General features: G+C 47.8%; 1 protein-coding gene across 2 annotated transcripts in view; it reads left to right on the forward strand.

Annotated features, from left to right (window-relative positions):
• LOC119969436 (pleckstrin homology domain-containing family G member 4B-like) overlaps positions 1-16127 on the forward strand; it is a 232485-nt gene that overhangs the window by 103645 nt on the left and 112713 nt on the right. For both annotated transcript variants that reach the window (XM_038803071.1, XM_038803069.1), the window contains exon 3: positions 3196-4504. In XM_038803071.1, coding sequence (XP_038658999.1) covers positions 3196-4504 — 1309 coding nt within the window. The remainder of the gene's footprint in view (positions 1-3195; positions 4505-16127) is intronic.

Below are 16127 nucleotides of genomic sequence, written 5' to 3' on the forward strand. Positions count from 1 at the left end.
AACCTCGCAAACAACAAGGATACATTCTCCCTCCTGAATGCTTCAGCCCCCCAGCTTCTCTCCCAACTCCCCTCCCACTTGTGCTTAACAATCTCCACCTGGGCACTCTCCCACTCCATCAGTTCCTTGCAGATCTCCAAAACCTTCCCCTCCCCTATTTTGCCTTCTGACAGAAGCTTATCCTGCAGCACTGGAGACAGTAACCCCAGGAAAGGTGCTACCTCTCCCTTCACAAAATCCTGAACTTGCAGATACCTAAACCCATTCCGCTTAGGCAACTCAAACAATTCCTCCAACTTTTCAGTTCCACAATTTCCCCCCCATAAATCAGTCCCTGAAGCACTCAATCCCCGCCAGCCGCCACCTCTGGAACCTCACATCCAGACTCGCGGCACAAACCTATAATTATCGCAAATAGGCACCCACAATGACATGCCCTCCAACCCCAAATGCTGCCCATACTGACCCCACACCCTCAGAGCCGCCACCACCACTGGAGAAACAGAACACATGGCTTGCGAGAATGGCAGAGGGGCCAACAACAAAACTCTCAAGCACATTCCCCGACACAATGTCGTCTCCACTCGTCCGTTCCCAAACACCTCTCTTCCTTGGCCCATTTCCTCATCATCGCAGTGTTTGTAGCCCAACAATAACCTATCAAATTCAACAACGCCAACAGGGCCGCGCCCCGCCCCCCCTCTTTCCCCCCCCCCCCCCCCCCAATCCCCTCTCCAGAAAAGCCCGTTGCGCCTGCGGGGCCTTCCCTGCCCACACAAACCCTGAGTCGGACACCTCTGCCAGCACCGCCATGCCCATTATGAAAAGAATTGATCTGGGAATAAACCCCGGTGCTCACGGAAGAAATAATAATGATAATCTTTATTACGGCAGCACAGGGGTTATCACTGTTGCTGCACAGCGCCAGGGTCCCAGGTTCGATTCTGGCTTGGGTCACTGTCTGTTCTGAGTTTGCACGCTCTCCCTGTGTCTGCGTGGGTTTTCTCTGGGTGCTCCGGTTTCCTCCCACAAGTCCCGAAAGACGTGCTGCTATATAGTTTGGACATTCTGAATTCTCCCTCTGTGTACCCGAACAGGTGCCGGAGTGTGGCAACAAGGGGATTTTCACAGTAACTTCATTACAGTGTTAATGTAAGACTACTTGTGACAATAATAAAGATTATTATTATTATTGTCACAAGTAGGCTCATGTTAACACTGCAATGAAGTTACTGTGAAAATCCCCTAGTCACCACATTCCAGCGCATATTTGGGTACACTCCCTTCCCAGGTGCACCTCCTAGTTTGCCTTGCCCACTGCAAAATCTTCTACTTGTCCAAGAAGTGGTACAATCGCACCACCATCACCCTCGGCGGCTTCCTTCTCTTTTGCACCCTGTGCGCCCGATCCACCTCGAGGGGCCGATCAAAGGCCCCCTCCCCCATCAACAGCTCCAACATCCTTGCTACATACTTGGCGGTGTTTGCTCTCTACCTTCGGGCATCCCAATGATCGTTAAATTCTATCATGTGGAGTGATTCTCCAGGTCCTCCAACTTCTCTCCCAGTCTCTTCTGGCTGCCCACCACTATCCCCAACTGCACTGCCAGAGAGGCCATCCGCTCCTCATGTTCCCCCTCTGCCTCCTCCACCTTCTGAATTGCCAGGCCCTGAGCCTTCAGCCTCTACCCTACTTTCTCAATCGCTGTTCTGAGCTGCTACATCACCTTCACCGATGCTCATTCCTCTGCTTTTGGAATGTATTATTTAAAAACTCCACCAGTCGGTCCTTTGACCACTGGGTGCACAGTGCTGCCCCCTTGCCCTCTGCCATCTTGACCTGTGGCGCACCACAGAACTGCCCTGCTCCAACTGCTCTCTCTTTCTTGTAGCACTTCTCATCCTCTGATCCATGCACAAAACTCACACACTTTTCGCCCTCAAAAAGAACCTCATATGGATGGGGAAGGAACAACAAAATCCACCGAATGTGTGACCACTCACTCCATGGCCGCCACCGGAAGTCAAATATTTGCTAATTTTTAAGATGTTTTAAAATATTATTGCCTGTGAACTTAAAAAAAAGCTTAATTTGAAGAGCCTTCATGAATGGTTGCAAATGGGTGGAAATTTGCCATTCTTATTATGTTGAACTGGGGCATTTATGGTTGAAGATTGGCTTCTAATGCAATGTTTTTTGAACTAGCATTAAAGCTTATGGAACTCGATTTATGCTCAAAGTAAACCAGCTTTTAAAATTCCTTGACAATTGGTTTGGCCGATTTTCTGACGAATTTCATTGGTAAAACCAGCACAAAGTAATGGAAACTCTCGTCTTATATTTTCGTAACACTTTTAATTTGGGCACAGAAAAATCAATTCAATTGAAATCAAGAGTTACAAACAATTTTTATTTAAAAAATTGTCCAGGGTAGTAATCCAGGCTAAGAAAAGATTGTCCAATGCTTTTGTCTGTTTAATTAGGTCTTGTATAATAATTAGGTGCATCCGTGGTGCAAATGCTGCTTCATTTAAACTGGAGGAACAGCACAAGGATAATTACACTACGGTATAAGAGCATTGCAATGATCAAAGGTCCTATGTTAACATTTTGTTTTCATTAATCAATAATGGCGCCTTGCATTTAAAAGTCTACTGGCTACATGAATAGGAACATTTCCTCAACCTCCAATTGAACCTGGTGTTCTTTGTCTTCTTCATCCTCCCTATTGGTCACACTGACCCAGAAAAACAATAATGTACATAGCCACAAGCGCATATATGTCTTAGAATTAAGCTCTTTAAACATTAGCATGTGAATGTGCAAAATCCTCGTGTTGTCAAGTAATGTGTCTTACTTAATCTCCCTGAGTACACAGACATCACCGGCGAGCTGAGTTTAAAATGAATGAAATCAACCAAAACCTGTTACAACAGTTTCCTCATTCACGCCTAATCAAAGCTGTTGGAACTCTATTGACATTTTGGAAGCCTGTCGGTTAAGATCACAGATGGTGGGAACTGGGTGACTGCATTAAGCCCCTTTTGTTTTAATCGCTCACTAACAGGCATGTTTTATAGCCATCTCCATGTTACCAATAACCTGCTTAAGTAGCTCACAGACAAAGTCACTTATAAGTATTTTGCTCCAGTAAATTTCCTATTAATGCAGCTTGTATATTCTTTCCCCCCTAGGTTAGATATTCAAGTCTCCTGTTCCGTCATGAAGGCTGGCCTTTGTGTCTCCACGAGAAGATAGTGATACAATTGTCATCATTCAACATCTTTCTTTTGCGCCCTGGCGATTTCTATCTACAAATTCGACCTGCTGGAAGGCAGTCTACACGAATCGTGTTGAAATGCCTGAGCAAAGATCTCTGCAGCGTGGAGGAAAAACTTGTAGCAGAAGTCTCCTACACCAATATATTTACAGCGGAATGGTTGGGAATGATAAACAGTGAACGTTCTGGCACACCTTTGCACACTTGCCTGTTAGCCACAGAGAATGGGGTTGTGAAAGTGCTTTGGACTAAAATAGTACACCCTGAATTTGTAACTAAAGCCAAAGTAGCACTAGAATCTGGACTCAAAACGTGTTCTGTTCAGGAAACGCAGAGTGACTGTGGTTCTGCTGGGATGACATTACAGACTGAAATGGAGACTAATTGTTTATTTAAGGCTTCCGAGCCAGACTCTGAAAATAAAGATGATAAAAATATGACACCCAATTCAACTCAGATAGAAGGTGCAAAATGTCTGAGCCACCAACCTGTGACATTGGGGAAGGTCTCCCCAAACGTATGTGAACTTTACAATGAAAATGTTGAAGGAGATTATGTAGATTTAATGATGTTTTCTAAAGAAAAGTGTTCTGCTAAGAGGACTGCACATCCTCCACCTTCAGTGGTTCCAATGAATGGCACATGGGCATGTGGAGGGACAATAAGGTTTTCTGCAGAACCTTGCACACCATGCTTAAACAGAAGGTCAAACAGAGACTTGGAACACAAGGAGATGAAATGTCGCTACCGTGAATCTTACATTGAAGCTCTGCAAAACCCTTTGAACTTTGGATTCAGTTTTCAAGAAACAGAAACTTCCAAAGAGAACAAGGAAGACGTCTTGACCAACCACAAGCTTAACAGTGGTTCAAAAAATCCAGTCTGCTCCGGGCAAAAGCTGGAGTCCAGGAAATTCAGTAGGTTGACTTTTCCATCATCATCGAAGGCAACAAATGACAGATTATTGCCACATCCCATTCCACGTCCCGTCTCGTTCAAGGAAACATATCGATCTACAGCCAAATGTGATCCTCATGTACATTCACCACCTTCAGAAATTACCAACCGGCATTCACTTCCTGGTGCTCAAAGGTCATGTTTGCCAACTGGTGACGCTGCATCCTCAGAAATTATGACCAATAAGAAAGCTGCACAAGTTGCAAAAAAAAGTTCAGTTGGCTATATATCTCCAAGAATCCGTAGACATAAATCCCAAGGAAAAGGTAAAAATATATGGAATTATACTTGTGTCTGACATCCAAAAGTACATATCATGGCTATTGCCTCAACCTGGGGGCGGGGAGGTCCATAACCTACAGCTCTGGATTTGTATGCAGCTCTTTAACATCTAATTTCTCGTTCCCAATCTTTTTCAGTTGGATGTCAAAAAAAAGAAACAAAAATCAAAAAAATGCGAAGCTGTCTTTTTATTGTGGGGATCTGGCAGTTTACCAAGTATTTAGTTGGTCGAATCTTTGGCTTGCAGGTTCCAGTAATTTTTATTTTGGGCAAAGCACTTCTGAAATGAATATTTATTAGAATTGGGCTGAATTTTTGTTTTAGAAACTCTTCAATGAAAGAGGAAGAAAAGCAAGCACTTGTCTAGATAAAAGTGCTGATGTTCAGAGTTCAGCAACTTTGAAATTCATATGATCCTTCTGGAATACTCAACCAGAATTGGAGTCTGCAGGAACAATCACAGTTTTGGTCATGACATGCTCCCCTGCAAAGTGTCATGTCCATTCAGTTTTCTTTTGGTGTGCTTCAAAGGAATTTGGAGGTCTTGCGGCACATTGGGTAATGTTCCTGCCTCTGAGCCAGATTCGAGTCCCACCCCAGGATTTGATGGCCAAGGACGGTGTGCTCATAACGCGGTCAAACGGGTTGAGCGTGTCAACCTGCAAACCTTTCCTGGCAGTAAGAGCGGGAGAGACTCCTGGTCAGCCACGCTTGATGTGGACTGGCGCCCCTCAAGCTATAAGCCTCTGGTGACAGAGCAGCAACCTGTTCCAGGAATTACAAGCCAAGGAAACAGACAAAAGTCTGCCTTAGTGCAACACTATGTGTGGGAAGCAAATTATAATTGAAAGCATTTGAATTTTAGTAACATTATACTTATCAAAGCTATAAATATTCATCTCAAGTTCTGAAACTTAGCAAGAAGTAATATTATACATATTTTCTAGTTACTTCACTAGAATATTAACATTCACAAGACAGCAGCTACTATTTTAAATACTAATGTGCTACTACGTCAATTTACTTTATGATTTTGTTTTAGATTATTTATGAGAATATTTGCATAATCTTTCTTTTGCCTTTCATGCTAAGTATCAGCAATTGAGATGAAGAGCAAAATGATTTATATGGCTGATGTTCCTTGGAGCTGTTCCTTCGGTGTTGCCGCAACTTTGGTGCCAATTGAATTTCTGCTGAACATCTGAAATGATGGTGATGGAGTGGGAGGAGCTGCATATTTTTAAACAATGGCATGAATAAAGAAGGATTGCTTGTTGGGTATAACAAGTCCTTTCCTGTCCCTAATCATTCCTATGTTTTTAGAATCATAGAATCGTGCAGCACAGAAAGAAGCCATTCAGCCCATCAGGGGCGGGATTGTCCGTCCGTTCATGGCAGCGGGATTTTCCGGTCCCGTTGCAGTGAGTGGGAAATTTGGCTGAGCGCCAGATTCTCCAACCTTGCTAGCAGCAGAGAATCCCAGCCCAAGTCTCTGCCAGCTCTTTAAAAGAACAGCAACTCATCCCATTCTCCCGCTCTTTCCCCTCGCCCTGCAAATTTTCTTTTTGTTTCAATTCTTGATCATGTTCACTAACTGAATAAATCACCATGGCAAATTTATGATAAAGGAAATAAAATTATTCCCTTTGGCCAGTGATGATTTGAGCTGCACATTTTCTGCAACATTGATCTATGGCCCTGTTATTTTGTGCCTTGCATTGGAAGATATTGTGCGCCCCCAATCCTATCCAATGTTGAACCCAGTCTTTTGCTGTTGTGTTATCGGGGGGCTGGATTCTCCGATCCCTCAGCCGCGTGTTTCTCGGCCGTTCACTGGCAGCGGGATTCTATCTTCCCACTTCTTGTCAATGGGATTTCCCATTGTAACCACCGCATGCCACCGGAAAACCCGTGGGTGGAATTGCGCTGCCGGCGGGAGAAGTGAATCGCAACGACCGGAGAATTCCGGCTCAGATTTACACCGAGCACAAAGAAAGCATATAGCTTTATTTTACAGGGTGGTGGGGGGGGGGGGGGGGGGGGGGGGGGTGGTGATGCTGACATGATGCTTGTGAGCCTCAAAGTGACCAGTGAACGTGGGGTCTGAGGATATGAAGGACCAGCTGATTGTAATGACTGCTCCTCATTACATTAGAATTTCTTGGTGACTTGCCTGAAGGCAGACACAATGCAGCCAAGTAGGATTCGGAGTGCTTTGAAAATAGTGCTCCTGGATGACTTGCCATTGTGTTGAAACCTTTGGCTTGTATTGGAATTTTTAAATTGATGGTGGAGTGAAGTGGGGTGTTGGTAACCCTCTTGTCTCCAATTAATGGTCCGTTACTGTTTTGCAGCACCTGTTAACAGGCTGGGAAGGTCAAGATGATGATTTTCAAGTTATATGTCATTATACCTGGTGCACTTTAGTGTACAGCTGCTGGGCTGAATAGAGTCTTTTTCATGATTAAATATTTTGGCAATCAGGAATTATGCTGCAGATCATGTGCAATATCTTACAGTTGTTCTTTTGGCAACATCTGTGCATGTGAGGCTGTTTGTCTTTATAGGTTCTGCCTTTGCTTTTCTTCAAGGTAGTGGCAGGCCCCACCATAGCTGCCACTTGCTATTGCTGCTTGTGATCTACAGGCAGTTCCTGCCTCTTGGTAATAACAGCAAAATACCACGGGTGCTGAAAATCTGAAAAAAAACCAGACAATGCTGGGAAAAACTCAGTGGGCTTGATTCTCTGAGCCTCCACGCCATAATCGCGATCGACGCAGGGCAGAGAATGGGCGTTGACACCGAAATCCGGCACGATGCCACTCCATCGATTCCTCGGAGAATCGCCGTGAATCACGCGCATGCGTTCTACCCGGGCGGGTAGGGGGCCGTTGACACAGGCCCCCCCCCCCCCCCCCCCCCCCCCCCCCCCCCCCCCCCCCGCGATTCTCCAAGTGTAATTGGCTGAGTTCCCGATGGCGTGGGTCTCTCATGGTCTCACCCGTCTGGAACTCGGTGTGGCGGCTGCCGACTCAGTCTGCGGCCGCCCTGGGTGGGGGTTGGGGGGGATCCTTCACTGGGGGGAGTCTCATAGACGAATGGGGGGAGCGATTGGGTGTCACTGATCCGCAGGCGCGCCCGATCTCGGGGGATCTACATTACTGGTGCAGCTCCGCGGTGTGAGTCCGCTGTGTCCCAAGGGTCAACGGCCACAGACCACCATTGTGCGCATGTGCGGACTCCCAACCGGAAGTGCAGAGCCCCATATCTGCAGCCAGAGCTACGGGAAGCACTCCGGGGCCCTGCTAGCTCCCTGCAAATTAATTGGAGAATCACTCTGGACTTTGCTTAAGAAAGTCCAGAGTGAAACGCCCGCGTTTTGACGTTGACGTGGGGACACAGCCCCATTATTGGAGAATCCCGCCCAGTATGTCCGGCAGCATCTGTGGAAAGAGAAAGAAAATTAATGTTTTTATTCCATATTACTCTACTTCAGAGATGAGTCACCTGTATAACTGTTCTTTAGAGTTTTTCCAGCATTTTCCACTTTTATTCCCATCTCTTCGCAGTGCCTGGCCAACTAATTGGGTGTCAAGCTGACCAATGACCCAATTAGGGCATTTGCATTTGACGAGTGCGTTGAATGAACCCCAACTCTATTGGGGTTCGGATCCAGAAATGTTTGGTTTCCCGATCCCAGATTGAACAGTCAGATCCAAAAACTGACCAATAGGCAGGAGTGGGAAGCATCCTAGCAGTCAAATACATTGTAAGGGAAAGATTTCAGGATTTTATTTGTTTTAAATTCTTCTCATAGTTTATGTGCACTTGTTGTACAACCCTAATTACCCTTGAACTGATTGCCTTGCTGGAGAATTGCAGAGGCAGATAAGAGTCAACCTGGAAAGACATGTAGGCCACATAAGGATGTGTAGATTTCTTTCCCTGAAGGTTTTTACAACAATCAGTGATAGTTTCATGACCATGTTTACTGACATTAACTTTTTACACCAGCTGCTAAGGTAGGATTTGAACCCCTGTCCCCTGAGCATTAACCTGGGTCTCTAGATTGCTAAATCCAATGACATGACCACTACACCATCATCACATCATGCTGTGATTGATGCCAGGATGTGATTGGAATGGATGGGAAATCCTCGACAAGGACGGCGAAGGCATCTGTCCCAGCCACTTGTCATTCAAAAGAAAAACCTGTGTTGAGTTTGAGGAAGCGTCCAACCAGGACTGTAAGGAAATGAAAAGTTTATTATTATAGAACGAAGACTCTATGTGTACCGATCGCAGAAGGGATGACCCGCATCCAGCTGACAGTCGAGCCACGGTTTTAATGTCCTGATTTGCTCCCCTGCTGAGGGACCTCCGTCTCACTGGGAGCCTAATCGTCCAGGCCCCGTGGATTACATGTATGTTACAACGCTCTGAAAATGTAATAATTTACCTGCCTGAGCATCTTCTGGCCATAGATCATAGATCAGAGAATTTACAATGCAGAAGGAGGCCATTCGGCCCATCGAGTCTACACCAGCCCATGCAAAGGTCACCCTACCTAAGCCCACATCTCGACCCTCACCCAGTAACCCCACCTAACCTTTTTGGACACTAAGGGCAATTTAGCATGGCCAATCCACCTAACCTGCACATCTTTAGACTGTGGGAGAAAAACGGAACACCTGGAGAAAACCCACGCAGACATGGGGAGAACGTGCAGATTCCGCGCAGACAGTGACCCAAACCGCGAATCGAAACTGGGGCCCTGGAGTTGTGAAGCAACTGTGCTAACCACTATGCTACTGTGCCACCAATGTTGTGTTTGTCCTAATGTAGGAAACATGACTGCTCCCCCATTCAAACAACCAATCAAATTTATAGGTTCAGTGCAAGTGACCTCATTGGGATTCAATCTGCACAATTAACTAGGATCACATTTCTTTTCCACTGGTGACAAGATCACTTGCTGAAAAGAGCAGGTTAACAGTGAAGAAAAACTGAAAGACGTCTGGATCTGGGGTTTGGCGTGTACAATTTGTCATTGCCCTCTTGTTAACTGCTCCCCCAGCCCAGTTTCCTCTAAATGATGGGTGTTAGATTCTGGGACTGAAGTTTGTGTTTCCCTAGTCTTCACATCACTTTGTCATTTGGTAGGTAATATCAGAAGCAATTTTCTTCCTATTGTCCAGCTACAGGAAGTGCAGTATGTATTCAGCGTGCTGCCCACTGGTACCTAATGTATTGCTTATGATGCAATTATCAGGGTACTAGTGATCTAAGTCACGCAATTGATTACGATGTACTGAACAAAGAAAAACATAATATGATGGGAGGGTGGCACAGTGGCACAGTGGTTAGCACTGCTGCCTCACAGTGCCAGGGACCCGGGTTCAATTCTGACCTGCCTGTGTGAAGTTTCCATGGTCTCTCCGGGCGCGATTCTCTGACCCCCCGCCAGGTTGGAGAATCGCTGGGGAGTGGATTGAATCCTGCCCCACCGTTCCGATGCCAGCTACCGAATTCTCCGGCGCTGTTTTTTTGGCGGGGGCGGGGATCGCGTCGCGCCGGTCAGGGGCCGTTGGCAGTGACCCCCTCCGCGATTCTCCGGGCCCCGATGGGTCGAGCGGCTGCCCGTTTACGGCCAGTCCCGCCGGTGGTCTGGCCCGCGATTGGGGCCCACCGATCTGCGGGTGGGCCTGTGCCGTGGGGCACTCTTTCTCTCCGCGTCGGCCTCTGTAAAGCTCTGCCATGGCCGGAACGGAGAAGAAACCCCCTAAGCATGCGCAGGTATCACGCCAGCGGTTCTGCGCATGCGTCAGAACACGCTGGCGCTCCCACGCATGCATCAACTTACATCGGCCGGTGGAGGCCCTTCGCCGCTGGTTGGCGCAGCACCAACCACTCCAGCGCCGGCCTAGCCCCCAGAAGTGCGGAGGATTCTGCAACTTCCGGGTGGCCCGCGCTGGAGTGGTTCACGCCACTCTTTGGCGCTGGTACAGCCCGCCCTCCGGTTGGGGGAAAATCCCGGCCCCCGTGTCTGCGTGGGTTTCCTCCAGGTGCTCCGATTTCCCCCCACAGTCCAAAGCTGTGCAAGTTAGGTGGATTGGCCATGCTAAATTGCCCCTTAGTGTCCAAAGGTTAGGTGGGTTGCGGGACCGAGATTGGGTGCTCTTTCAGAAGGTAAGTGTAGACTTGATGGGCTGAATGGCCTTCTTCTGCACTGCAGCAATTCTAGGATTCTGATTGTTTTTCAATAAAATTTGAAAACATGATCTCTTATCCACCACCTTGAGCTACACAATTAGGTTTACTGGACATCTCTCTCGTAAAATTAATAAGGAATAAATATTAAAACCTTCAAACAGTTAATCCATTTCTTGGCAAATGAAACTTCATGAATAAAACTGACACTAAATTAAAACAAGTTGCAAAGGCATCTAGAAACGATAGACCCAAGGAATAAAGCATGTGAGTTATCAGAACAATATTGTTGCTTTTCTGAGCATGAATTAAAGCACTTGTAAATGCAATTTACATGGTCGAATGTTGCTCAGTATAGTATCAAGATCCTTGCACAAACTCGGAATACTCCAGGTACAAATTGGATAAATAGTTCACTTGTTCTATTCTTAAGTTCAGTCATCAAGCAAGGAATTAATCTTTCATCGTTCAACGATTTTTGCTGAAAACACTTTGATATAAATCCATAGACTGTTAAGACCACCTTAGACTTTCATCACGTCTAAAGCTGCCTTAAACTTCCTAAAATCATAACACAGCAACAGTGATTTGTAAGCAAGATACTGCAGTGTGCACCTTAATATCAAACACCCAAGCCTTCGGCCATTCATTTAGCCTCACATGTATTATCTGGAATCAAATTGCAACAGCAGCATCCAGCCAACGCCCTTGTGTTCTTCCTATTTGGCCATGTTCCAGTTCTTCAGTGCAAATGCTGCAGGGTGCTACAAGTGGAGACAATGGTTTAGAACGAGAAATGCAACATGGTTCCTTCTATGTTCCAGTTCTCAATTATTCTCCGCCTTGCTTGAACAAGTCTTTACGAATACTGGCTACCAAAACAGAACTGTTATCTGGAGAGATTATTTACTACTCCTTTCATATACAATTATCTGGAAAAATTAAGGCCGCTCACGCGCCCCGGACGGCCTGCCCGCAATGCCCGCAGACTTGAATGACGCCCCCCCTTGCCCGCGGATTGGCCATCCCCCTGGCTGTGGTAGCGCCGGACTGAGTCTGCAGCTGCCACGCGATGTTCCCGGACGGTATGAGCACACGTAACCCATGCCGTCGGGAACTCGGCCGGTTGGGGATGGAGCATCGCGGGGCAATCGCCTGAGGCCGTGGATAATCGGCGGTTTTTCAGGGGGCAGAGAATTCAGAAACCGGCGCCGCTCCCGATATTGCCGTCAACACGGATTCTCCGCCCCATCGCCGAACGCGATTTCGGGGAGTGGAGAATCCAGCCCATGATCTCAGCTGTAATCCCAAGTGCGTACACTTGGGGCACTGGGTGGTAATAGAAGTGGAAACCCTGGCCGATGCCTCCTTCCTTACTTAGTGGCATTAATGTCTCATCTCAACTAAATTCAACTAATTCACTACAGCGTTGGACACACAGAAGTTGTTGGGAAAGTGAATCTGCAGAAGTTGTGTGGTCATTTTAATCCCATTGCAGATGTTTCTAAACTTCAATGACAAACAAGAAGGAATGGGAGATATTCAGGATATCTGGGAGCAACTGCAAAAATAGCGGGCCGATCATCTTCAGTGTAGTCAGCATCACATTACTACCAAAGCATGACACATTGCTAGTCAATGACCTGTGGCCCAGTTAAACCCAAAACCATTTTTGAAGCAATGAAGAATTACATTGTTGGCCCCGCTACATTTATATTTAGGAAAGCAGAATCTGTGCCCCCATACCTAAGACAGATGCAACCTCCAATTGTTGGTAAATATTTAAAGTTGGGGTAGTCAGCTTTATTTCTGTTACTGGAAATGTCAAACCATTCTATGATCGCCGAAATTGTTTTGAGCGATAAGGTTTAAAAATTTTGCCACATCCCTGCGGTTGTTAAACCATAGGCGATGAATTCATGAATGTGAGTTTGGCAAGAATTCTGACATTTAAACTTGGAATTTTGACAAGTGTGTTCACAAATGAACACTATTTTGCACCAGTTCAAGATATGCTGTAAAACTGACCAAAATAAAATGGAATGTAGAGTAGAAACAGTTTATCTGTCTCAATCGGTCTCTGCTGGTGTTTAAATGCTCCGCATGAATTTCCTCTCATCTCTCTTTATCTAACCCTGTCAGCGCATCCTCCATTCCTTTCTGCCTCATGTATTGAGCTAGCTTCCCCTTCAATGCACCTGTAACTGCAGCACATTTGGCAGTAGTTTTGAATTAATTAATGATGCTGAGTTGTCAGAATACAATAAAGGAGTATGGGAGTATGAATACCAAATTCTACTTCAGGCCAGATGTTTCCAAGAACTATTGCGGCATTTCATTCACATGTTTATATTGTGTAAGTACAGAAGCGATGACCATGTGTTGAGAAAAAAATACATTAAAAAAAACTCCAGTGGTTTATTTTCAATGCTCAACATCCTTCGCTTGCATTCCAGTCACTGATGGAAAGTTTTGTGAGCGAAGCTGGCAACCCAACTGTTTCATCATCCCTGCCCTCAGCTTCCTGAGCATCAGTCTTACTTATATTGTGATCAATTTTGCCAGATGAAAGAGAACTCAGCACTGACAGTTTTATTCTGCAGTGTAAATGTGGTGCTTTTGATGATGATAAATGCAAGGCAAAGTGAAGCAGGAGCAGCCCTTCATCCCAGACAATAAAAAGATGGATTCAATGGCAGAGATTATGTCTCGGAGTCTTATGAAACAAGAGTAAGAGGTACATTTCCAATTCTCAGCATCAAAGTGTGTCCAGAAAATACCCACAAATAGATGATGATAACATGTACTATAAGCAATGTTATTCACAGTCTCTGGTACCAAAATAAAATGGGCGTGATTCTCCGGAAAGATTTATAAGTGTTGGAGTGAGTGGGAATTGCCGTGAGCTTCCAGGCACTCAACCCAGCTAGGCCGGCATCGCTAGACAATGTTAATTGGTCCACTTAACGAGGCCTCACGGCTTCTTGCCGCATATGAAGGCCTGCCAGCTGATTCACCAGGACCCTACTCGCCAGCCTCCTGCTAACAAGGTCGAGCAGCACTGAAGCAGTACTTGCGCAGCCAATCCCAGCCTGCTCTCAACAATGGCGCAAGGAGACCAGCCCCAAGATTAGGGGAAGCAGACCTAGGGAGGCTCTTAGACGCACTGGAGGCAGGAGGGATGTCCTGTTCCCTTGAGGGTCAAGGAGGTTTAGCCACAGGGCTGCCTGGAATGAGGTGGCTGAGAACGTCAGGAGTGCGATCTGGCCTTCAGTGCAGGAAGAAGGTCAATGACCTACATTGGGCAGCAGGAGTGAGTAAACACCAACCCCCCTTGAGACCTGTCGGCCCCCACAGACCATCCATCCCCCCAACTCATCATGCTACCCCCAACACTCCCTCCACCCCCCTCCCCCTTGAAATCCCCCCAACCTTCCTTTCACACACTCTTCCCTCACCGTGAACCACACATGTGGCTAACGATTCCCTCTCTGTGTCTCCGCAAGAAAAGCTCTCCCATAATCCCTGGGAAAGGGTCCAGACTGGCGGTGGTGTGCCAGACCTAAGAATCCTCACCTCTTTTGAGGAGTGTACCCTCGAGGTGACTGGGGTGGCCAGTTCTTCGCCCCGCTGCTGTGCGCGAATGTGGAGGACACAGCAGACCACCACAAAGTGGGCGACCCTCCGGGCAGTGCACTGCAGTGTGCCACTGGAGCAGCCGAGGCATCGGAACCGCATCTTGAGGAGTCAGATGCACTCTTCGATCACAGCCTGGGTGGTCTCATGGGCCTCATTGTACCGGATCTCTGCTTCGGTCACCGGCATCCGTACTGGCCTCATTAGCCAGTTCCTCAGCGAATACCCCTTATCCCCCAAGAACCAGCCGCCCATCCTGGGGTGCTCTTCAATGAGGCTGGGGATGATCGAGTGCCCCAGGATGTAACTGTCGTGCACACTCCCCGGGAAGCGTGCACACAACGTACATTATCTTCATCTTGTGGTTGCACACGAGCTGTATGTTGAGGGAGTGGAACCCCTTTCGGTTAACATAGGGCAACCCAGATGACCCGGTGAGCACAGGGCAATATACGTGGCATCTATGACCTTCTGGACCTGAGGCATCCCAGTGATGATGAAGATACCTGTTGCTTGATATCTTGCTAGGTTGGTCCATGTCAAAGGTGATGTAGTTTTCCGCCCGTACATACAGGGCATCCGTGACCTAGCAGATGCATCTGTGGGCTGTGGCCTGTAAGATGCCACCCAGGTCCCCGCTCGAGCCCTGGAATGATCCTGAGGCATAAAAGTTCTGGGCTGCAGTGACCTCATCCTCCATGTGGTGCCAATTCTACGAGGACATGGCACAGGTGCTGCACCACCTCCTTGCTGAGACGGAGCCTTCTGCGGCACGCACTATCCACTACATTCTTGAAGGACCAGCAACGCCTGCATACCCTGTGCCATTGCGGGTCACCCCTCTGGTCCCTCCCTGGCCTGATGGGTGGCCGGGTCCTAAAGGTGTGGGGCAGGGTCCAGGACATGGGCCACTGCCTTGAGGATCAGCAGACGCTGCTGCTGCCGCCATCTCAGTCATCTGAGGCTCCACTGGGGCAACTTCTACATCCAATATCCCTGTTATAGGGTTCAATATCTGTAAGGAATTGGGAGAGGGTGTTAGACTGATAAAGAGTGGTGGCTCCCACCCTGGGACACTCCATTCCCCCAATTGATCCCCACCTCCCTACCCCCCCCCCCCCCCCCCCCCCCCCCCCCCACACGAAACACCCTGCTCACCCACACCTGACCGCAGCGAGCCCCCCTCAATGGACCCCAAACCCTGTATCCCGGGCACCCGCATGTAATGTCACCTGGACCGGGTGATGGTCCCCTCCCTGTGGCACTCACCCACCCTCCGGCTGTGGACATGTACCCGGAGCTGTGTCCCATCCCCTGGGTGTTCGGATGTTGGCTGCTGCATGTGTGGTGTTGCCTCCCGCAGTGTTCAGGCTCAGTGTTGATGCAGTGGGCTCTGATTGGGATGTTAGGCAATGACTCCCACATGCTACATGGCCCACTCGCCAACGGAAATCCGCTTGGGTTGTGTGATTGCCAATTCGTGATCAGCAATAGCCTTCATCTGCATGGCCAGAGGCCTCGGCAGGCGGCGGAGTTTATGGGTGGTCATTGTGGAAAATGGGCAGGGACAATGGCTGTCCTTGGAATGGGTTCACATAATCCAGGGATTGTCTGGTTGTGCCGCGGGCGGATGCCCCCCGTTTGACACCCCCCAGCCTCCCATGGTGGCTCACCTCTGCGGAGGGTCCCCATAGCCCCAGCTGAGGGTCCCCCACACCCCGTCGAGCACTGGGGTGACAAGCCGAGCACCCCCGGACTCTT

The sequence above is a fragment of the Scyliorhinus canicula genome, chromosome 7, assembly GCF_902713615.1.
Source record: "Scyliorhinus canicula chromosome 7, sScyCan1.1, whole genome shotgun sequence".
In the NCBI taxonomy this organism is placed as follows: domain Eukaryota; kingdom Metazoa; phylum Chordata; class Chondrichthyes; order Carcharhiniformes; family Scyliorhinidae; genus Scyliorhinus; species Scyliorhinus canicula.